Source organism: Leptonychotes weddellii, chromosome 4, assembly GCF_054177405.1.
Source record: "Leptonychotes weddellii isolate Sample4059 chromosome 4, ASM5417740v2, whole genome shotgun sequence".
Taxonomy (NCBI): domain Eukaryota; kingdom Metazoa; phylum Chordata; class Mammalia; order Carnivora; family Phocidae; genus Leptonychotes; species Leptonychotes weddellii.
Genome location: NC_138372.1, coordinates 91,855,318 through 91,879,457, shown reverse-complemented (window position 1 = coordinate 91,879,457; position 24,140 = coordinate 91,855,318). Strand labels below are relative to the sequence as shown.

The following is a 24,140-nucleotide window of genomic DNA, read 5'->3' as shown; positions in this document are numbered from 1 at the left end:
CTGGGGACAGGCTGGTGCTTTTAGAACTGCCATGTGCCTTGATCTTAATTTATCTGTTGTATTCAATATCATTGGAAGCTGGGAAAAGGCCAAATACCTGACCTCTGTTCCAGGGCTGTGGTATTGCACCCACTCCAAGCTTCCTTTGATCCTGGCTTTGGCAAGCCAAGTAGGGGAACGTCTTGGTCCCCAAAGGTTCATCTGACTTTGTCCATTTGTGACATTTAGTCTTCAAGTTACAGTTTGATTTGATTGCAGGTTGGAGAAAAAGAAGGCTTTGACAGTCTGCTAGAAAGTAGCTGATTAGACTGAGGCTTTTCCAAGTGTCCACATGAAGATTAGTATTCCCCCCAGTCATTGCCTAGCTGTCATCATGTGACAACTCTTGAGGGATAAGACATTGGGCTTTGTTTGGGCTTCCTGGTTATGAGACTTGGAAAGGTGGGCAAAGCCGTTATAGCCTACTGTGTTCATATTAGGGCCACTCCCAGTCCAAATACAGACCACTCCTTGGCCTTTTTAATTTTAGAGTGTTTGCTTAGGATGAATTCAAATTTGCTAAAATAATGTCTTCCTTTGAAGGGGGCAAGAAAATATTCACCAATTTTTATTGAAAAAATTTCATGGAGACAATTGTTGACTTACTTGAGCATGAAGGCCAATAGGAAAGAAAAAAAGAAAGAACAACTTGAAACAGCCTTGTGTGTAAAATATTAGTGCTGAGTTAGGAAGACATGGGTTTCAGGCAATTCCCATATGTGTAACATCATACATATTACGGGCACACGGCTTTTCTCATGCATCTTCTGTTCCCATCTGAAGTCTTATTGTGTGAACTAGGAAATAATGAAACTGCATTTTATTTTATTTTTTTTATTCTTATGTTAATCCCCATACATTACATCATTAGTTCTAGATGAAGTGTTCCATGATTCATTGTTTGTGCATAACACCCAGTGCTTCATGCAGAACGTGCCCTCCTCAATACCCACCACCAGGCCAACCCATCCTCCCACCCCCCTCCGCCCCAGAACCCTCAGTTTGTTTTTCAGAGTCCATCGTCTCTCATGGTTCGTCCACCCCTCCGATTTCCCCCGCTTCATTCTTCCCCTCCCGCTACCTTCTTCTTCTTCTTTTTTTTTCCTTAACATATATTGCATTATTTGTTTCAGAGGTACAGATCTTAGATTCAACAGTCTTGCACAATTCACAGCGCTTACCAGAGCACATACCCTCCCCAGTGTCTATCACCCAGTCACCCCATCCCTCCCACCCCACCCCCCACTCCAACAACACTCAGTTTGAAACTGCATTTTAAAATGTGTTTTATAATTAGAAGCAGGGGGCTTGATGAATTTTGTCACAAAATCAAGTCTTCAAGAGAACATTCTCAGTCTTAAAGAGAACAAGCTGGAAACCAGTCACTGGCAATGTGGAAAAATGTCAGGACTGGGTCTATAAACTTAAAAAAAAAAAAAAATGAGATGCCTCCTTTTCTTCCAACCTCCTTTTGGCGCTGCTTTCTCTGTTTCTCTACTGCTCTAAGATGCTTGAGCTGAGGGTGGATCTAAATAGCTGGGGGTTGTACCATTCCTTAAATTGCTAAGAGCCTTTTCCTGGTGGTGTCCTGTGCTTGGTGTTCTGAGACAAAGAATTTCAGGTAAAGAAAGTTCTTGATTTCTGTTTTCTGTGGGCTCTAGAGCAGGTTCTTGGGCAAGAAAAAAGTCTTTGTCAGCCTTCCCAGAGCCAAACAGTAACTATGATCCTGTCTATGGAGCCTCTTTTGGCTAGCCCAGCTGGGAAGTTCAGCCATACTTCATGTGGGCACCCAGTCTGGACATTGGTAGGTGTTCAGGGCTATGTTCAGGGCTGCCAGGGAGACAGAGGGGTTCAACAGCTGGCACTGCTGGTTGGCTCCAGGATTGTAACAAGGCTTATAAAAAGAGAGTGCCGAACAAGTTTGCGTCTCCGTAAGGGCCCATCTGAGATCTGAGAGTCTTCGTTTCAGCCAGAAGACCTGGTTGGTTTTAAGCACAGAGGAACTGTGCTCCCTGTAGTACACTTACATGATCTGTCACCGCAGCCCTACGTTCCTAGGAGCTGAAGGCACTGCTCGAGAGTCCCATTCAGATATCTGACACTGCTGGGGACGGGCTCCTCTCCCATGTGCAGCAGGGATGGCCCTAGTAGGGGCTGTGGGTCTGGAGAAGCAGCAAGGCCCATGTAGGGATAGGAAGCATTGACATCAAGCTGGTGACCTTTGGAGTGTGTGGTGCAAATTGGCAGGGATGGGAGCAGGAAGCAGTTTTGGCCCAGGCCAATGGTGACCTTCAGGCTCCCCCCCTGGGATCAGGAACAATGGGGTGTTGCAACCAAGGCCATGAGGTGGAGCAGAGAATGGCACCTGTGGTTGCAGCAGGTGAATTTTAATGACTGCCAAGGAGAGCTCAAGAGCCATTTGGAGACCCTGCCAGCCAAAGGGGAAGACCAGGGCCTGGGATTCCACAGATCTCCTGCCCCAGGCTTGGAGCCAATGACTGGTATTCTTGTTACTCAAAACCCCTCCAGTGGCCTTTCTCCAGCTGGGAGAAGGAGGAGTGGCCCAGGTTACTCCTATTTCTTAGCAGAGAGACCTCCCTGATTCTTATTCTGGGGGACTGCATGTGAGCAGTGTGTGGGACTCCACTAAAGTCAATGTAGGGGTCTACAAAGAACTTAGAATGCCAAGTCAAGCAGGGACAGCATCTCCTACAGTGGAGACATAAACTCCCTCCCCATGATTTTGTTATCCTCTGACAGCTGGAATTTGGACATTTCTAGCCTTTGGGTGAGAAGATTCATTTCTCCACTATCAAGGAAATTTATTCCAAGCTAGGTGTTTTATGACATTAGGGATATAGTTTTTTTTCCTAGTCATTTGCTTTCTGGAATATTCCAATTCTTATTGTATATAGCTAGATGACATCTGAACAGTGTAATGATTTTATCTGTTCTTAAAAATTTACATTTGCTATAGTATGAACATTGCTCACGGGTGCTACTTTTTTGGGTGGCATAAATGTTCGCACTCATTCAGAGCGCCCCTGTGACATGCTGGGCTTTCCTGTTTTGACTGCCTCATTTGGCAAAGACCCAAGGTCACACATGCTGATGTTGAGAATGACCCACCTGGTCCTCCAGTGAGAAATATGGAATACACCGTGCTTTCATACCATCAAGTGTTGAGAAATTGAAGCTGTCCTTTCTTACTCTTCTTGGTGTTAAATAGTGTTTGAACTCCGTGTGGTATTCTGATTAAAGCTTACCTGTCAGAAGGTGAAGGGCAGGCTCGTAGTTATCAAGATATGATTATCAGATATTCTTCTAAAAAACAAAACAGTAGCAGCAAAACCACAGCAGAGGCTGTGTGGCTCAGGCCCAGGCCACTTAAACAGACTTCTCTGGGGAGGCCTCAGACCTGGCTCTATATGTGGAGTTTGCTTTGAGGGAAGGTGCTTATGTATCTTCTGCAGAAACTGGCAGATTCTTCAATGGTCCAACACGGCTCTGGCCTCCTTAAACTCTGTTTAAGGCAAATATAAGAATAAAAAAATTAAAAAAAAAAACAAACCAAAAACTCTGTTTAAGGCCAAAAACGAGACCACGTCATGTGGGCTTCTGCCCCCAGGATGCATGCAGTGGGAGGTTCTCTGCATGCTAGTGTGTCTTGGCTCTGCATTGGGCAGCTTCGTCTTGGGTCCTTTATCCTCAATCCTTTTTTGTCGCCTCCCAGTGGAGAACAAGTCAGGTGTGGTCTTGCCTGAAGGAGCTGCAGAGGAATCTGTCCTTCACCAGCCCTGTATGCCCAGCCCCCAAGGCTGTGTGACTGTTACAGCCGGGGGGTAGGTACTTTCTGTTTCTGTCCTTTAAAGTTTTTTTTGACATTGTGCCACTTTTTCCTTTACCCTCCTTACCGACTTCTGACAGTTGGACCATTTGGCCAGAATGTGCCAAATTAAAAGTTAAGTATTTTATTGTGTACTTATGCTAAAGGATGGTTTTTCAAGCCAGATATTAGGATGTTATCTTTTATCTGTATATTTTAAATGGAAATGTATTTCAAGAGCCACAGAATGGAATATTTGAAATTAGGACTGTCTTAGAGAATCTGGGCTGGGGGGTTGCTACAACCATAGGGCATAGAAAAGAAGTTTAAGATTTTGCCTTGAGGTTGTTTGGAGATTTTGTGAAACTCACTGTGATATACGGAGAGGCCTGAACTGTTTCAGTTTCAAAGCATCTGTGTGTTCCTTCTATGTGCTCCTAGTGCTCGGGGTCCTGGCAGTCTAGACCACCTTGCCCCGCTGAACCAGTGCTCCCTGAGAGGCAGAAAAAGTAGCAGCTGCTTCTGTTGCCTTCAGCCTCAAAGGCCGAGGCCAAGGACCTCGCTGCTAGGTGCCTGCCAAGTCCTTTTGGCTTTCTTGAATGACTTGATCACACACTGATGTTTCAAGGCTGGGTGCTCCCCCGCTGGAGCCCTGAGAAATGCTTGCGTGGCATCCCTAGAGAAGGAAACTTAACTTGAAAGAAGCTCCCACAAAGTAAATCACCAGGACCGAATGGTTTTCATCCAAGAGCTGGGGAAGGAAATGAAGTGTGAAATAGCACAGATACTGATGAAGACATTAGTTCTCCATTAAAACCACAACCGTGTCAGAGCAGAGGAAGTTTGCTAACATGAGGACCTTATCACTAGAGGAGAGAGATTGGTGGCCTATCTGCTGCCTTCAGAAAACCTGGTCCACTTGGAAATAGTGGCACAAAATACGAACAATAGCACGTTCGCCTTTATTCCCGTAAAGCAGGTAAGAGGGACAGTGTGCTGATGCGTGCATGATAGCATTTTAGTAGAAGCCTTGGAACAAATATAATAGTGAATATGTCACACGTAGACTGCTATCCCCTACTTCTGTGCCCTTGGCAGCCATCGCTCATCAATCTGGTGCTCTTCCCTTTGAGCTTGGATTGGGCCTCATACGCCTCAGTTTTGTGCTCCTGACTGCCACCATCAAATGACCAGAGTTGACATATGTGTTAAAACTCATTTTCTCTCCTCGCTTAAGGGGATGTATTTTTCGTGGACCACAATGGTTTGTAATTAAATTATAAATAATGACGAGAAGGAAGTCTTTCACAGGTAGTTTAGTTTAAGATAAGAGCATGACGGGGCGCCTGGGTGGCTCAGTCGTTAAGCGTCTGCCTTCGGGTCAGGTCATGATCCCAGGGTCCTGGGATCGAGCCCCGCATCGGGCTCCCTGCTCAGCGGGAAGCCTGCTTCTCCCTCTCCCACTCCCCCTGCTTGTGTTCCCTCTCTCGCTGTGTCTGTCTGTCAAATAAATAAATAAAATCTTTAGAAAAAAAAAAGATAAGAGCATGACAAGAAACATGTCACATTCTTTCTTCTAAAGGCTGAGTTAGCGGAACATCCATCTCCACAGATAAATAGTTTTGTGAGAACTGAATCCAGTTGCGTAATCCCAACTCGAATCATAGGAGGGTCTTTCTGGAGGGAAGAGATGTCACTTCCTCTCTGGCAACAAGCAGCATGCTCTGGAAAGTTCTTTTGAGGAATGAGAATCAACAGCAGCCTCTTTCGTTACGCATTTCCTCGCAGAGTTTGTAAGCATTTTTGAATCCCGCCACAATAGTGAGTCAGTGGGGCAAAGAAGTGAGGCACACTTTAAGAGAAGAACTACACTGAAGTCCAGAGAGAAGAGAGACAGGAATGTTAGACCCTGGAGAAGCTGAGTAACTTTATGGAAAAGTTGCAGTTTCACTGGGACTGGCTTTCATTTCACACTAAGGGAGCAGAAGGCCAGTTCTGCTGCAGGTCTGCGAATCCCATGGGCCTATCCACAAAACATTTTGCCATTGGAATGAACAAAGCCTCCTGTCACTGACAATGACAAAGCAGTTTGGCTATAATAACTGTCCTACAGCCTAGGGATCTCCATATGAAGGGGTTTGTAATGGAACAGATCTCCTGGAGTATATAATGTAATCTGATCATTTAAAGACAACTACCTGCCTGTCCCCATTAGGGGATGGGCTATTTTTCTTGACCAGTGAAGAGACGCTACCCACTTTGGTTAACAGAGAATCAGAATATAGTAAAAGGCACACATAGCATGGGAGAGCCTCTAATCCTGATAGTTCAGGATCTTGTCATGCCACAGGGTCATCACGGGGGCGATGGCCAGGTGTTGTAGCTCAGGGGCCCTAGCGGCAATGATATGGTGGGATCCATTGGTCAGTAGACCTGGGCGCTAGTCCCCACCCCGCAATTAGGTACCCTGAGACCTTGCTCAGATCTAGCAGAACCATAGGTCATGGGATGAGATGCTGGGGAGGGCATTGTGTCTAGATCTTTGCCTCAAGGAGCTAGGGATTTTGAAGCGAGGCAGTAGTTGCTCAGCAAGAGTAAGTCAAGTGCACAACGTGGGGAGTGAGAAGAGAGAGTGCAGGCTCCCAGCCAGCAGACCTCACGTCACCACTTTGCTTCTGAGCCTCAGTTTCCTGTCTTTAATGGGCGTGGACCCATCAGGGTGAGTTTAGCACGGTGTTCCGAGCACAGGGAGAAATCTCTGCGGGTTAAACGATGAAATGTAGTGCTGATGACTTATATTTTGAAGGCACATTGTAGTTGATAGTGCTTTCATCGGCATGATTTCACCCTGCCGAGGACTCATCGAGTGGGGTAAGCCGTGGGATTCCTTATCCACTTTCTACAGATGCCTCAGCTGACACTCAGCGGGATGCAGTGGCTTCCTCGAGGTCATATCAAGGTCAGAACCAGGGCTCAAACTCCTGCCTTCTGGTTCTGAACCCAGGGTTCCTTTCACCACAGAACGATAGATAATGGAGAGTTTATTCTATTTATCATTCACTTTTGTGACAGTGGCGTCTTCTGCGTCACAGCACGGTAAAAATAGACTGTGAGGGCAAGGAGGTTCTCAGTAGCAAACAAACTGAGCTCACCAAAATGTTCTCGTGGGCAGGCTCGGTTGCCGTGGCCTTTAGGAAAGCCTTGGCAGTCCTGTAGCGGGCAATGTCACCTACTGGCTGTGCCCAGCCTTCCCTGAGGAGCTGCCTCTTGCAGGCACTGCCCTGGAGGACACAGGGCGGGGGTGGGGTTGGGGGGTAGGGCCTGAGAGGAGGGTTTCTTCTGAGGTATGGGAACCACCAACCTGGAGCCCGTCCCTGGTGAGGGGGCCAGACTGTTTGTCCCACAGTAGCAAGCTTACTGTGGTTTTGGCACACAGAAGGAGAAACGGCCTGGGGAGCCTGGGCTTCCTTTGCCAACTGAGGATTTTCTGAGAGGCAGGAGTAAGGAGAGCGACGGAGTATGAATGAGTAAAAGCAGCAAGGCTGAAGAAAAAGCCCCATTTTCGTTCACTTAAAGATAGTTTTTAATTCCCCCTACCTCTCCAAACAATTAAAAAAAAACATTTATACATGCATGTATATGTGGTTAAAATACAGATAAATGAGGAATTAGGAACCATACAGAGAAAGTTTAACACTGGCAGAGAAACACAACCACTTTGACTTTATAAGGGAGACAACGCATTTTTGTGAAGATGCACCACGAGTATTCTGTGTCGTATTTTGAATATTTTTCCTGTTGAAAATATCTGGCGAAGGGAAAATGCTTTACATTATAGCAGAAGAACTTAGAAATTAGACATTTTCCCCACTTGGAGGAAGTCTTTCAAACCAGTAGTCCTCATCCTTTTAAAGTCATGGATTGCTTTGAGAATCCCATAAATACCATACATTCTCTTCCCCGAGAAATGCAAGCCCTTACAAATTTAACTTATGACTTTAGGTCATATAAACCCCCAAAGCCCATCCACTGACGTTAGGTTAATAACCTCTTCATTGAAAAAATTCAAAATTAATATTTTATGAAACAGTTTTTCCCTTATAAAAAGATTGACCGCATGCAATTGAGATGGTTATAATTAAAATGTAGGTATACTTCCAGCATCACACAAAATATTCTGATTTCTGTGAAGTGCTGTAGCCTATAACATTTGTATTTTACATCACTAGTCACTGCACATTCACTTATATGTATATATATTTTTAAGTAAGCTCTTCGCTCAACGTGGGGCTCGAACTCATGACCCTGAGATCAAGAGTCACATGCCCCACCGACTGAGCCAGCCAGGGGCCCCCACATTCACTTATAATTTTATCTTACCTTTTTACTGGTTCTTTTAAAGATGCTGTGTAGTGTCTACTCCATTGTAATTTCTATCTGATAACATGTGATATTTGGCATAATAAGGAAAATCAGCCTTCACTGTTAAATCAGTTTTGATTACACATAGAATATGGTATATAAAATAATATTTTAATATATACAACAGCCCACACGCCATCAATAAGATCTCATCCTTCAGACTTGTGAATTCTGGGAAAAAATTACTTCCACATGTTTCTAAAACTACTTAAGATTTTTGACTGGTTGGTGGTCTATTGATTCTAAATATCTGACCTGTCAAAACGCCATCTTTAAATTCCAGTGATGCATAGAGGCTCGGAATTAGCCAGGGCTGAATTTATTACAGAACAAAGGGAGGTGATGATTAACACACCCATCTGAGCAATAGGGGGGGCAAATAATCCTTGAATGGATTAGATGCCATGATCCTAAAACCACATTCTCTGAGTGTTGAGTCCTTGCCCAGAAATGGGGAGAGACCAAACACTGATGCCTTTTAAATGACAGGCTATCTCCATGGGACTCTGGTCAGGGACACTGGTTGAGGGTCAATGGGGAAGAAGCCTTTCTTTCCCTTATGCTCTAGCAGAGTTGAGGACTAGACCCACTCCATGTGCAGTAACCCTCAAAACAGAAAGCCCACCCAATTAGTGTTATACAATTATCAGACTGCCTGTCTGGGTGGAGATTACATTCAAGTGTAAATAAAAAAGGTTTTTTGTTTTTTTTTAAACCAGTAACCAGGAATAACTCACATTTTTTTTTTTTTTTTGGACTCCGGTAAGCTACTTTCAAGATGGGCATAGAGTCTGCCAAGAAGATGAAGTGAAATATTATGTACTGTCCCCCAAGAAGTTAAGAGTCCTAGGCAGGCTCTCTCTGTTCACTGGCAATATCTGGTAGATTCTGTCCACTGCCACGATATAATTCTAGGGAAATTTATGTTTGTAAGAATAGTCCATGGACAGACCGTTAAACCCATTTTCTGATAGATTTTCCCATGATTCTCTCTTTCCTCTAACATGTCTTATAAGCTTTATAAAAAGTCTGGATTTTTACAATAGCTTGATATGATAGCATTGATGGAGATTGAGTCTTCGAGAGAGGCCTGTAGCAGATGGGGACCCTCCTGAGAAGGAAACATAAAGTCCTTTTGACCCCCCCCATTCTCTGGAGTAAATCACAAGCCCAGGTGCTCAGGAAATCTCCTGTCACCCTGAGATGGGTCAGGACACCGTGCCATGTCCGAAGCTTCTAAATACAGTTCAGGCTGGGTCATCATGACAGATGCCGAACTGGCACCATGATGGGGACTGAAGTGGGAACTCTGACAGTGCTTAAATGCCACGGCCCCTGGCCTCCGAGTCTTCCTGGGCCAGGCCAGGGAGAGGCAGTGCGGAGCCTTATGGGGAGGAGGGGAGGAGCAACTTTGGCAAGGAAATCCTGCTGCCTCGGTGACACCACCACTCCTTTGGAGAGCAACAGACACCCAGCAACAACCCACCAGCTATTTTAGAAGCTGTCAGGGTCTGAATTGCTGACACACTTGGAGGACACTGTCTCTTCAAGAGTCATTCTGACTAAGGTAGGTAGGCCTGGGGGAAAACAGAGGCATGCTGTAGCCAAGGTGTTGGCAGAGGAACGAGTGGAGTTAAGTGATCTAGGCAGGATTACTCAGGGAGGCAGGAATGGAGTTAGGAATAGCATGTTGACTTTGGGATTCCCAAGTCAGCCTTTACGCAGAGGACAGTGTTAGGTAATCCTTTGCCTTGCCCCACCCTCTTCTTGGCCATCACCAAAAATCTGCCCTAAGGTGAGCATCCTTTGACAACTCATTCTCTTCTGGGGAGGGCTTTAGAGGGAAGAAAGAAGACCAGAGAAGACAGGAGGGGGGCTTTTCCTGGAGGGTTCTGGGGACTTGGGATGTGAGGATGGGATTCCAAGTTCGGTAAGCATGTCCAGCTGGGGTCAGTGAATTGTAAATTTAAAGACACTGCCATGAATATGATTAATCCAGGGTGTGCATTTCACTCTCAATGCTTGCCCTATACCCCAAAACTGGATTCTGTTCCCTTATCAAAGCGTTTGGCTTTAGGATTTCTGAAGGAAGTATGGCACAGTGGATGAATTCAAGCTTCGGAGCAAGACCCAGGTCCTTTGCTTCTCTGTGGTACTTCTGGGTGGGTGGCACTGGGCAGATCACCTTGGCTAAGTCTCAGCGATAGGGTTATAATGAACAACTCTCAGACCTCATCCCCATTCTCCCTGGGAGACTCCCTTAAGCTCTAGATCTTTCCTGCCTCCTCAGTGTGTATTTTCCTTAGTCTGAGCCAGAGGGTGAGTGCTTTGACAAGGGTGTCAATTTGGAGTCAGGCTGCGGCCTCCCGACTCTTTCCTGTGTCCCCCTTTTTCATGGAACAGTGTGCCCTTGGACTGCTTCTCCAGCCAAGGCTGACCAAAGTCAAGGTTCGACTTTGTTTCCCCAGCCCCATTTCCTTACTGAAGGTCCAACATACATCTTTGCCCAGTGGTATTCCCTGTTGTCTCTTCTTTTTTTTTTTTTTTAAGATTTTATTTATTTATTTGAGAGAGAGAGAATGAGATACAGAGAGCATGAGAGGGAGGAGGGTCAGAGGGAGAAGCAGGCTCCCTGCCGAGCAGGGAGCCCGATGCGGGACTCGATCCCGGGACTCCAGGATCATGACCTGAGCCGAAGGCAGTCGCTCAACCAACTGAGCCACCCAGGCGCCCCCCTGTTGTCTCTTCTTTCAGATTCTAGTCATTTGCCTTCTCAATAGTGTGGCGGCCATTGTCGACTAGGGGAGCATCACGTAGGCAGGCCCACACAAAAGGAGGCTTTCTTAGCTGACATTTTCACTATTTCTTTGCTTTCCTTCCTTCTACCTTTCCACCATTTCTTCTAACACCATTCAGTTTTGATGATTTCTGCTCCAGGCCCTGAATTATTTTCTCACCATGTGATCTTTTCCTGTTCTACATTTTACATTTTCTTTATTAGGATTTTCTTTATTAGGAATTCTTTACATCTTCTTTTCTGTATTTGAAAGAACACAAACCTTCTTTCTCTCTCTCAGATATGCACAGGGAAGTGATTGGGAAAAGATCTAACCCTTGTGGTCACTCCCCTTTCCACATGATGGAAGGAACTAACATTTAATATACTCCTGCTGTGTGCCAGGGGCTTTACTGAGAGTTATTGGCATCTCTATTTTAGATGAGGAAATTGGCCTAGAAAGGTTAAGTTGCTTGCTCAAAGTCATACCTCTGGGTCTGTGTGATTCTAAAGAAGGATTGTGCATTATCCTCTTCCTGGATGCATCTCTGAAAACCCTGCTTTACTGTAGACAGCACAGACCCTAGCTGAATGGGGATGTGGAGGGGGCAGGAATCACTCTGTTTCTGAAGGAGAGGGCTTGCGTGCCCTCCTTCTTCTCCCTCAGCATCACTAGCTCTAGCACTTGAAGACCTTACTCTTTCCCCCTTTTTTATCCTCATGACCACTGGCACCTTCTCCTCTTGAGCTGCCGTGGAAGAGAAATAATATCTGAGAATTTTCCAGATGCTTGGCTGGGAGTGCTACTCACAGAAGTGATTGAATTCACTGAACTCATTTGGAGCCTGTGAAAAACTTCAGGTCAGACCTTGCCAATCAGCCTCTGAGTCTTCCTGGGCCAGGCCAGGGAGAGGCAGTGCAGAGCCTTATGGGGAGGAGGGGAGGAGCCTTATGGGGAGGGGGGAGCTCACAGTCGTGGAAGGAAAAGTGGGTGGGATTCCAATAATTTAGGTTATATGTGGAGGTGACCCTCTTGGGATTTCACTGGGAACATGGCATTCAATGAAGATACCTCATTACCAGAGGTATATTGGTCTCTGGAAGAAGATCAGAAGGTGAATAGCATTCAAGATTCTTCATCTGGCTTCAGTCTACACTCCCCCGGCTTCAGTCTACACTCATCTGGCTTCAGTCTACACTTTGGTCACATCTCTTCTCCTTCCTTGCTAAACAGACAACATTTCATTCATTCATTTATTCATCAAAACCAACATTTAATTGAGTGCATAGTAGGTGCCAGGCACTGTCCCAGGTGCTGAGGATATAAGAGGACTAATGCAGATGTGTTTCTGAATTACTTGCTGTTCTCTAAACCTGTCTGGTAGACTTTACTGCCATGCCTCTGCCATAAAGTTCCCCTTTCCTGGAAGATCCTTCTCCTCCTTTCCCCCATTTCTGCCTTTTTATTGCAGACATCTCTTCACTAGGCCCAGAAAAGACCACTGGGCTGGAAGAGATTCTTCTTATCTCTAAACTTCCATAGCATTTTGTTGATATTTCTCTTAGAAGAACATGAAAATTAGCGTTTATCTATCCCTTTTACTGTTTTACTGTTGATAAGGTATTCACATAAACATACATACATGCTGTGTTAGTGATTCACACAGTAGGTACTAATGATATCCTCATTTTACAAATGATAAAACTAAGGCTTCAAGAGGTTAAGTGACTTGTTCAAGATTAGACAGTTGGAAAGGAAGAGGTAAACTTTAGAACTTGGTCTTTTGAATTCCAAATTCCAGTCCCCAGTGTGCTATGTGCCATGTTGGATTTTGACTATTCTATTTTTATTAGATTATTTATTGACCTATCCTGTCTCCTAAGTGATTTTGTAAGTTCCTGAGAGCATAGATCATATCTTACTCAGTGTTGTGCCCCTCATAGTCCCTAGCACATTGCTAGGTCTAAGTGAGTTCATCAGTAATTATTTGCTGAATAAATAAATGATTTATCAAATGAATGGATTTAGATTATTGGAGAGGTTGTTACATAGTTGCCAGCCATGTAGCTCTCTTATAGTCCTTAAACAGGATGGCTGTCTATGTTTGGCATGATACATTGGGTTTTAAACTTAGTGTAGCTGGTGGTCTCTTGCATATAATTTGAAGGGAATTTCATGTTCCTGGGTTTACTCAAATGTCTATTCTACTTACATGTTTGAGACTGCCATCTCCAAGGGCACTGTCTCTGGAAGTTAAATTATACTTATTGCTTGAAAATTGGCTGTTTACTTCTTCCCCTTTAGTGTATTAGCATGAATTTGTTTATTTATTGGTGCTCAGTGAGAATATCCTAACAAGGTATAAGGCAAGTTCTTCTAGGGCCTATGGGAGAAGGGCTCCTTCTCACTTCATGGAAATTAAAGACCACTATGGCAGATGACTGATGGTGCTATAACAGTGGCCAGAGTGGTAGTGGGAGGTTAGAAGTCGTCGTGGTTGCAAAGAGCAAACAAGCACTGGCTTGGGGATGAACTAATGTGTCACTTTACCCAGAAAATATGCCAAGAGCCTCAAGGAGGGGCCTGTGTTGACAGCTGCTGGCTTAAGACTGACTGGTAAATCTTGAAGACCACCCAGTCAATTAGGATCAACTTTTGGAGGACCTCTGGCATAAGAGGTATTTAGATCGAATATTGCCATGTGGCTTGTGACCAATTTTTTATGATTCTATTTATGCATTTTCTGTGCTTTCCATCAGGAATATTTTCTGAACTGAAAGTCAATCTCAAAAATTTTAATTTTATAGGAAGAATGAAATAAAATATTTGGAATTAGGACTGTTCTAGGAAACCCAAGACCCATATTTGTCTTTATTTTTTCTTGGTCTTCCTGATTAACTTTATCACTGGCATGTAATCTTACATGTTAATTTGATATTTTACTGTTTATAAATGTTTTCACATACATTGTTGTCAGATGAATTCTCCTCAAATATAGATATCCATTTAAGACTATCAAAAACTCTTGGGCCATGAACTGTGACCTGAGTTAAGCCTAAATAAACCAAATTCTGTGTAAGTAGGAACTACCTCAGCTGCCTTTTCTTATCTTTCAGTGGTGTCATTACACATTTCTCAAAGTCCAAACATTTTCTGAGTACCTTCTAATGTTGTTTTGCTTATGGTCTAGGCTAGAGTCAAAGAGTGGCTTGACATTGACGGTGATCTTCAGTGACCTGTCACCTTTAGATGTTTTACCCAAGGGGGACTGGGGACAGGAAGTGAAATAGTACAAAAGGTGTTTTTTGTTTTTTGTTTTTTTTGGTACTTGTGCTTACTTATTAAATAATATTAAGTTGCTGAAGATATCTCAAATATTCCTGAACACAACTGCCCAGCTACTGAGAAAGTAAAATTCCTGTCTGACCTTGGCTTGAATTTTCTCCTCTCCCCAAAGAACTGACAATGTCTTAGTCTCCATAGAGCTGTCTTCCGCCTGAACTGCCTGAATGTTAGCTCTGCATTTCCAAGTTCACTGTGGGAAGCACCCAGCTCTGCAGGTCTCGTTCTGAAAATGGGGAAAGAGTGTATAGTGGAAAGAACATCAACTCTAGTGTCAGGAGGACTCAAATCCCACTATGACTAGTTATATAATGTGAGGAAGCCTCTCAGTCTCACCAAGCCCCAGTTTCCTCCTTTATAAAATGGCAACAGTAGTGCCTACTTCATAGGGTTTTCTGTGAAAAATGCATGAGATAATGTATATGGAATATCTAGTGTAGTGCTCATAACTTCTCTTCCTTTTTGCTTCCACTTGCAAAGTATGCTGAAGCATTAGAGGCTGAACCTTTCATGACACTGAGCCTTTGTTTGATCAACAAGAAGTATATATAAAAATTACTGCTGCCACTTCTTTGCAAAGCCTCTTTAAAAGGCTGAGTTCTCAGGGATGACTTTGGGTCCTTGCATCTGGTTCTGTGTATCACTGAGAGAGATGCTGGTTGTCAGATGGAGAGTGCTTTAGGCAGCTGAGAGATACGTGCTTTTGGTCTCCTTAATTGGCTTATTGGCATGGGAATTGCAGGCTTCAGGTTACCTCCCCCCTTTTCCCAAATAGAACTTGGAGGGCATGGAGAGCTCAGAGACCTCATTCCATCACTAAAGTCATCTAACAGGCTTGTTTGAGTGTTTGCTATCATCATAATTTTACTTTAATCCAACCTGGGTTATAGTTCATTCCCTTGAAGCTCTGGACTGGGTATCAAATTTGGGCTCAGTCCGTCCTCAGGTCAGTGCCAAGTGCTCTGCTTCTGCCATATTTAGAATTAGTCTATGAAAAGTTTCATCACCAGATTTTGCTAAGCTACCTGATAAAATCTGACATCCCAGAACCAATTTCCACTGCAGAAATCCTCTAGAAATAGGAGTTTACTTGAGCTTGGTACAGAGAGTGCTGCCTGGGTTATAAGCTTCTGATGTCTGCCCTGGTGTGTTGGGAGCCCTTAGATGGCTGTGGGAGTCTTGGTTTTGGAGACTTCAGGACTTAAGAAATAGACCACGGAGTAGCTGCCCCACTCATATCAGATAGGAAGTACCACTCAATATAGTTATGTTCCAGTTATTGGTAGAAAAAAAGGATTGTTTGATTATCATCTGGGTTGTGTCTTTCGCCTTTGTTTCAAACTGTTTTCTGCCTTAGAGTAAAATATGATAGCTGAAGTCCAGGCTTATGGAAGTGGCACTGTACATCTAATCTCAGAAAATCCTGCATCTCTTATCTGACTATAGTAGTCTTCTATGACCCATCTCCCACAATGAAACCAGGCTATTGTACATCATTCATATAGAAGATGTGACAAAGCATTAGATTCAGCTTGTGGAATTCATAGTTTAGAAGGGAAGACAGAACTATCATCACTTCCACTTAAAAAAAACCTTTGGTATAAAGAAAACCAAGTGTAAACTCCATATTATGACAGCCAGGTTCCTCCTGGAATATAAACTCCATGTGGCCAGAGATTTTTTTTTCCCTGATGTCTCAAGGATCTAGAAGAGTGACTGGCACGTAGTAAATGTTAAATAAATAGTCATTTAGTTGAGTTTGAGTTGAACCTGACTTTCCACCTTTATCTCTTATCTCACCTCCCCTGTTCCCTTATGTATTTTAAGCTATGGCCATATCAGTGTGCTTGTAATTCTCTAAAAATGGCAAGTCCTTACTGATGCTATTCCCACTACCTTTAGTTCCATTCCCATAAATTCTTTGTTTGCTCATATTGAACTTGTATTTCAAGTCCATCCTCAAATGTCACCTTGTGGATTCTTCTTGATCCCAAATCACTGACTTGCTTGTTCTTCAAAGCTCCTTAATACTTTGCTCCCATATCTATTGGAACATCTATCATAGCCAGTCTTCTTTAATAGTTTGTGTGTCCTTTCCCATGAAATTGGATTGTGAGCTCCTTCGGAGCAAGAACCTATTTTATCTGTCTTGGTCTATTACTATATAACCTGATCTATACAAAGCAGAAATGTTTGGTGAAATAGAAGTGGAATTAAATATAGTCTCACATGCCTGCAATCCTCAGGAGGTAGAGCTGATGTAATCTGGATTTTGGTGTCAATAATATATAAAAAGGAGGTAATAATGATAGCTCTTAGATTTGTTTTATTAAATAATGTTATATATATATAACATTTATATATATATATATAAGGTCTTAGCAGAGCATCAGATACTTAGTAGGTGTTCAATAGATGTTGACCATTAACCCTTTGGTTGGGATAGTTCTTGTGGGCTTATATTCATCTCACAGTCCAAAGTCACTAGCATTGTTATCAATAGAATCATTAATTTCTATTTTATCATAAAGCTATAAATACAATTTTCTGTGCAAGAAGGTATCTTCCCCCAGTCCCTAATAGTAAAGATAAGGAAATAGTAATAGATATGCTAAGGAAATAGTTAAGATACGGAAACTGAGGCTCTGTGAAATGAAGTGACTCTCCAACACCCCACTCATGGTGAAGAGCAGAGCCCCAGGCGTAAATGTTCTCTGTTCACTGTAGTAATGAATTACTCCTCAAAATTATTAGTTAAGTGGAGATGAAAATTGCCTGGAAGACTGTGAAATCTGTTTTAACAGTGTCTGGTTTTGATATTAAGTCAAAATACATATAAATTAGGCATTTTCTGTGCATGCCAACCAACTCAACTTATCATGGTTGAGTTGCTGTTGTTAGAATTGGTGGTCTTTAAGCTGCACTACTAATCCATCCAGTAAACATTAGACTTAAAGGGACTTTAGAGCACCTCTAATTAAATGTGCACATGCTGTGCTAAAATGATTAAGGAAAATGAGGGCCAGAATAGTTATGTGACTTGGCCAGGACCAAACATATTAAGCCATTTCATTTGTAAGGATGGTTACAATAGTTGAGAGTTACTACAGATTGCTGGCTCTTTTGGCCGGGGTTGAACCTGATATGATCTTGGGAGAGACCTGATCATTGGGTCAGGAGACAGAAGACCTACCTTCTAGGCCATGTTGTTTTTAATTTTCTTAGTCTCAATTTCCTCATCTATATAATGGACCTAAAAATATGCTGCTTCTACCTCATCAAATGGAAAGATAAATTAAATAGTGTGTAAAATGTAAAAGAAGAAACTATTTTCTTATTGCTATTATTTTGCATAAATTGAGAATTGAACTTGCTGTTAAGCTAAACTCAACTTTCTATGGGAACTTAGTGTTACTGTGTCCATTTTATCAACATGAAATAGGTCAGAGATAGAAAACAAGTAACACTATGAGCTGATGGTTAGAATCTCTTGTTGGGATTTTTTTGGATGGTAATAGATATGTTGGTTTGACTATATGAGTCAGACGATGTTCTCCAGTGATTTGTAACTGGATCCATGCAAGTTCGCAAAGTTTTCTTTAACTTCCTTAGTTATAGATAACTTTATCATTTATGTTCCTGATTTGCTAAAATTTCCCTTGTTCAAATGCTGTCCACAAGAGACATCTGACAGCCAAGAAGTCTTTCCAGGTCATTCAAATGAGTTCCTAACGGTTAGTTTTTTGAAGGCAGGAAGTCACAAATTGCCAAGAAAAAAGAAAAAAACTTGAAAACACAGAGGTGTTTTCTGATATTCAAGGGACTGGTTGTATTTCTGAATGGATGGCCCCATTTGATTGAAATAACCTGTTCTGCATTTCTTATATTAATGACATAGTTAACTGGATTATGCATTCTGATTAATAGCTAAAATAAATGATCTGGTTAACCTAAATATTTTATCTAACTATGATTTAGAAACGCATTTTACAAAGGATTCAATTTTATTTTTACCTAAGGTGTTGATCTTAACCCTATTTTAAGGATATTATAAGGTAGCTTAATTTATGTTATTGAAAATGTGGGCTGGTGCCTGTATTCTTTATGTAGAAGTCACTGGGGCTCTATTTTGTGAGGGAGTGAGAATCCAGGAGCAGAGAGTACTTCCAGGGGAACAAATAACTGTGTCTGAAAATCCTCTTCATGGACAAATGCTGCCTATATCTCCACGTCTTGTACGCTTCTTTTCTAGTAAGCATGAGCTCGCCAGGACTGTTCCAGTCCTCTCAGATCCCTCTCTTTGCTGGATTCCTGTGAGACATGCAAAGGCAATATGTAATGGTGTGGGAAACTGTGTGGTAGCATTTGTCTTGGTCTCTATTTGTGAATGCACTCAGCTTCCATTTGTATTGTAAATTCCTTTAGGTGGAGCCTCGCTCTGTACTTCGGTATTTTTTAGCATCTAGCACAGTGCTGGGCACATAGTAAGCACCCAATAAACACATAATTAATCAGCACTAACTGGGAAACTTCTCAAGGTCTGGGATTCTGTTTCAAATTATCTACAATGGTACCTCATATAGGGCCACATGCTGACAGGTGCTTATTGATTGATTTGATTGAAACTATAAACAGAATACCCGCTGATTTCTTTAACTTCTATGATAACGTGAATCTGAGCCCCCAGTCTTTTTCCTCATTTAACTTGTCTTGCCCAAGCAGTTTTAATTTGATGCTTCTAATTGAGGTTACCTGGGTTATCACTGAAAGTTTCATTAGAAAGTATGCATCGACACTCTTCAAGTCCTTAGAGGTGGAAGAGATTATAAAAGTTTTCAGCTCAATCCTTCTAAATGCATGATAAGGAAATAGGTCCATTATAGTTAAGTGACCTGTCCAAGTGATTCATTATTAAATGGACTAATAGTCCATTTAACGTCACACTTTGAGCTCCCATTTTATTTCAGATGACACGGTGAGTTAAGAGTAGAGTCTCTGGTTTCCTAATTCTCCAGCCATAGTCACCATTCTAATCCCAACCCAGTTTGGCCACCATTAAAAAGTTATCACTTAGCATAGTGATATCTTTCCCTTCCCTCCCTCTGCCTAAACACTCATTGGAGAAATCATATGTCCCAAATTTCCAACTTTTTCATAACTGTGGCACATTATGGTAAGTGGATTTCACATCACTTTGCTCCCAAAGGTAGGACAAGACTATTTTTTAAAACTCTTGCTTTGAGAAGTTTTCGAAAAGTTCACAATACATGTGATAAGTGAGGAGCTCTTGGCATATCACAGAAACAATGGGATTTGGGAATCATGTCTCAGGGGATCAGAATTACTGTGTTTGGCAGAGTGTGTGATGTTGATATAATGGCTCTGCAGCAGAAAGGCGTATAGAATCAGGCCAGGATGGAGATTTGTCACTCAGAAGCATCAGCTCTCATCTTAGATAAGCAGCTCCACTTTTCTGTGTTTGAAGGAGACCAGAGTTAGTCCCTGTTTAGCTCCAAGTCTAAAATTACATGCTGAGACATGTAAAACCTATATATATATATTTGTGTGTGTGAAGAGGGTGACTGGACTAGTGATTGTGGATAAACTAGATTTGGGCAGAGACTTGCCTGTCATTTTGGAGCTTGGTTCAGTTCTGCAGTACCCTGAATATCTTCAGAAGTGAAGGGTGGGGAACTGGGGAGGAGAGAAATGTCACTGTGCTCCCTGGCAGCATTGTGGAAGACTTGCCGGCAATGCTGCCTGGGTTTGAGAGAGGAACACATCAGGGCTAGAAGGAAGGAAAGGGAAGGTCTTGTGGGATGGGTTTTCACAGGCCTAGAAACCTGCTGCAGTTAAGTGAGCATGGCAGCAATACACATTCGTCTATGTATTTATTTAACAGGGGAAGCAATCAGAATCCTAGATGTCAGGGGAGGGTTGCAGAAATAGGTTCTCAGGCTTAGCTTGCAGTATCATTTGACCTAAGGAGATTGTATCAGCTAATCGGAGTTTGGAAAATCTTAGGAGATAAGATTCTTGGCATTGGGCCTCTAAGAGTAAAAAGCTTTAAAAATTACAGTAAATTCCCTGGTAAATCTGACTCCAGCCTTCTCTATCACTCTGCATGCGCCTCCCCCCCAAAACCCCTTCATGAGTACAGAAGACACAGGAAGAAAGGACCATCTGGCACAGCACGCCAGCTTTTTATTTGGTTGCTCTCAATCCTACCTTCCTGTTTGGATCACCCCTCCCCTCTGCTCATACTTCAGAAACCAATCAAGGTGTCTCCTGAACTCATTTATTCCCTTTGTTTCAACCGCCTTCTTGGGTAACTTTTTCCATATGCTTACATCCTTGCCTTACAACAGACATTTTTTTTTTCTTTTTTCATCCAAAATGGTCTGATTGGACTCTTAGGAAAAGCCATTTACTCAAATACATGACAAAGTGCTTCTAAAGATCCCAAACAACTTTTCATTACTTTTGATGACCAAGATATATAAATAGAGGAAAATTTGCTTTGTTTAAAAATTACTGGCTGATGGGCAATGATGCTGAGTAGTAGGACATTAAAGAATATATTATTATTAGCATTGAACCCCCCCAACACCCAGCCCCTAGTGAAATTGTCTAGATTTGGAGCTGTGGTCTGTAATTATTATTATTTTTTAAAATTTGGCACTTACTTTATTGTTCCTGTTTGGCTTCTTCCCTTCACCGTGGTGACATTAGTACTCCTAATATTGCCTGTTGTGGACCAGTTTTCTTCAGCTGTTGCTAAAATGCCAGATGTCATGTTGGAAATGCAAAACCTGAAAGATGGTTGTAAATCACAAAAACAAACCATAAAAAAAATAATAAAATACCCTGAATGCTGTGCTCTGGAGCTTCCCAGCTTTAAGTCTCCTTTTGTTCACCACTCTCCCTACTCCACCATGCCCCTCACCCAGCCTCCCATCTTTTAGGGCAGTGAGGGGTGGGGGCAGTTCAGCAGTTTCTCACCTAAGACTTGATTGTTTATTTTGCAGATTCTGAGCAAAGCACGGGTTCAGACTCTGAGGTGCTCACTGAGCGGACTTCCTGCTCCTTTGACACTCACGCTGACCTGGGCCCTGGTGCTGCAGGCCCTGTGCCTGCTGCCATGTCTTCCATGGAAGAGATTCAGGTAGAGCTGCAATGTGCTGACCTCTGGAAGAGGTTCCATGACATTGGAACTGAGATGATCATCACCAAAGCAGGCAGGTAAGGACAGGTTCCTTTGAATGGCCAGATTCCAAGAATGGAGAACAAAAGTAGGAGCTATTACATACATTTTTTTCACTTACTTGTGGTAGGTAGCATTGGTTATGCCAAAGCAGCCTGTGCTCACAAAAACATGAGGTCAAAATGAACCTGAAATCTTATTCATTTTATTTCTCCTTTGGAACCTTCTTCCTTCTCGAAGTTTTGGTGGTGAATAAGATCATTAAAAGGCTTCTTAGGAGGAGCAACTCTGAAGGGGAATTATTTCCAATACCATCTCTTTTTTGTTGCTTGGGTTTCAGTTGACTTCTGTTCTACATTTTGAGATGTTATGGCTTAGAAGGAAACAGCAATTCAAGGAAAAAGTTTTTATCCAGTTTCTTATTTTGGGTTTTCACTCAGTACTGTGGATTTTGTGCATTCCGGTCATTTTCATCTCCGATATCATTCCGTCGTTCCCTGCACTTCAGTGAATTCAGTTCACCCAAACACCTTTTTCACAGCTCTCCTGTGACCTCATTTCATGATTTGTTCTGCAGTGTTTTAATTTCCACATCTCTGCCTTCACAAATTCATTTGATACCTGGATATACCCAGATATTCCCAGTACAAACATAATACAGTTTGTTCTTTAGTCATATCCCTTTGTTTAGGTTAAGATCCGTTATTCATTGTTTCTTTATTGGATTGCCTCAGCCTTTGCTGTTGTTCCATGTAACTCTTCAAGTAATTCTGGAACAACTCAAAAACATACAAAGAAAGCTTTCTCTGCTCTGACTTTTCTTCACCTCCTCCCGATTCCCCAAGTCTGTTTCTTCCTTTTCACTTCATTTTCCTTCCTTTGTAGTGTCCTTTCCAATTTTAATCTCAATTTTCATTTTCTCAGTTACATTAGTTTTGTATGACTCTCTGTTCCTTTTTCCTGCTCAGATTTTAGTCACCATCTACTTCTTCTCACTCCCCAAACTGTAATCCTGTTGATTTAGAACTACTGCAGTCTGCAGAGCCCTCAATCTTTGAATGTACCAACGTATCTGTAGAATCAGCACCATGGACAGAGGTGCTTGCAGGGATTAATGGGTTTGGAAGACACAAGAATTGGCCTAAATTTAACCATAAAATTAAAACCAAACGCATCTCACTTTGTGAATATGAAAGATTAATTTTTCCCTAGGGTGTTATGACTTCACTTGATATTCTGTGCTAAAATACTGGCAAAAAGAAAAAGCAACTTTTGGTAAGTTTTTAAGAAGACAATTCAAATGTAGTCATAGAATTTTATTATTTATTTATTTATATATATTTTTAAAGATTTTGTTTATTTATTTGACAGAGAGAGACACAGTGAGAGAGGGAACACAAGCAGGGGGAGTGGGAAAGGGAGAAGCAGGCTTCCTGCGGAGTAGGGAGCCTGGTGGGGGCTCAATCCCGGGGCCCTGGGATCATGACCTGAGCTGAAGGCAGACGCTTAATGACTGAGCCACCCAGGCGCCCCAGTCATGGAATTTTAAGGCAGGAGGGCACTTTAGAGATTATATAGTCCCTTTTCTTTGTTTTATAGGTGATAAGGTTAAATAACTTTTCCAAAGTCACACATCTCATTCATTTAGAACTTGGATATAGGTAAGAAACTGCTAGCTTCTCCACTCAAGGTCATATGACTGTGCTAGACAAAACAGGTATTGAATTTAAAAACATCTAACTCTTTTTCTTGGAGTCATAAAGAGAAGACATTAATCTCTTGCAGTGTAACACAGCCTCTGTAGATGGCTGAGAGGAACCACATTATCTTACCTCAGATAGCAAGTGAGAGGACTTTCTCTCCATCCCTGGCAAGGTCTTCTCCAACCATTTATAAATACAAGGCAATCATAAGTCATTGTTATTAAGAAGGTAATTACTGGTTTAAATGTAAATGTATATAGATCAACTTTCCCAAGTTTTTGGAGAGAATTAGTGTGGATCAAAGTGCCTAACCTATAGTTAATGCTAGATTTAGTCATTATGAGAAGTCCACCACTGGGTTTCATTAGCTCACCATAAGACCAAAATATAAGGCTTTCTAATTAAACTTGTGAGGCTAGAGGTAGTAAATCCAGAACAATGTATCAATAGAAGCTTCTGAAGAGTCATAAAGTAGGAAAGAAGGAATGGTTGTGTATTATTCTTTGTAAATATTTAAGAATTAGCCATCATTCCTATTAAAGGTCTGTGGTCCCTCTTATGCCTTCTCCCAAATATGATTATGATGTCATTGACCTACTACCACAGGACATTTGCATTTTGAGTTGCTTCTGGTGAGCAGTGCAGTGTGTGACTAGAACAGAAAGCCCCTCATGTAAACAACTAGGGCATGTAAGCAAGATGGCTGTCTGGGGTCAGGGTATGGTCTATGGCCATGAAATGGAGCAAAGCCAATTAGGCTGTATGCGGATCAAGCCTGTGACCTTGACCTCATTAGCACCGTGCTCTGCCCAGCTCAACTAAGTGGC

General features: G+C 42.4%; 1 protein-coding gene across 5 annotated transcripts in view; it reads left to right on the top strand.

Moving 5' to 3' along the window:
- Nucleotides 1–24,140, top strand: part of TBX15 (T-box transcription factor 15) — a 101,915-nt gene that overhangs the window by 34,909 nt on the left and 42,866 nt on the right. For 4 of the 5 annotated variants that reach the window (XM_081815789.1, XM_081815790.1, XM_081815791.1 and 1 more), the window contains one exon: nt 21,435–21,648. In XM_081815789.1, coding sequence (XP_081671915.1) covers nt 21,435–21,648 — 214 coding nt within the window. Of the gene's footprint in view, nt 1–6,478; nt 9,855–21,434; nt 21,649–24,140 lie in introns of those variants that run through there. The other variant, XM_081815792.1, reaches the window with a different exon arrangement.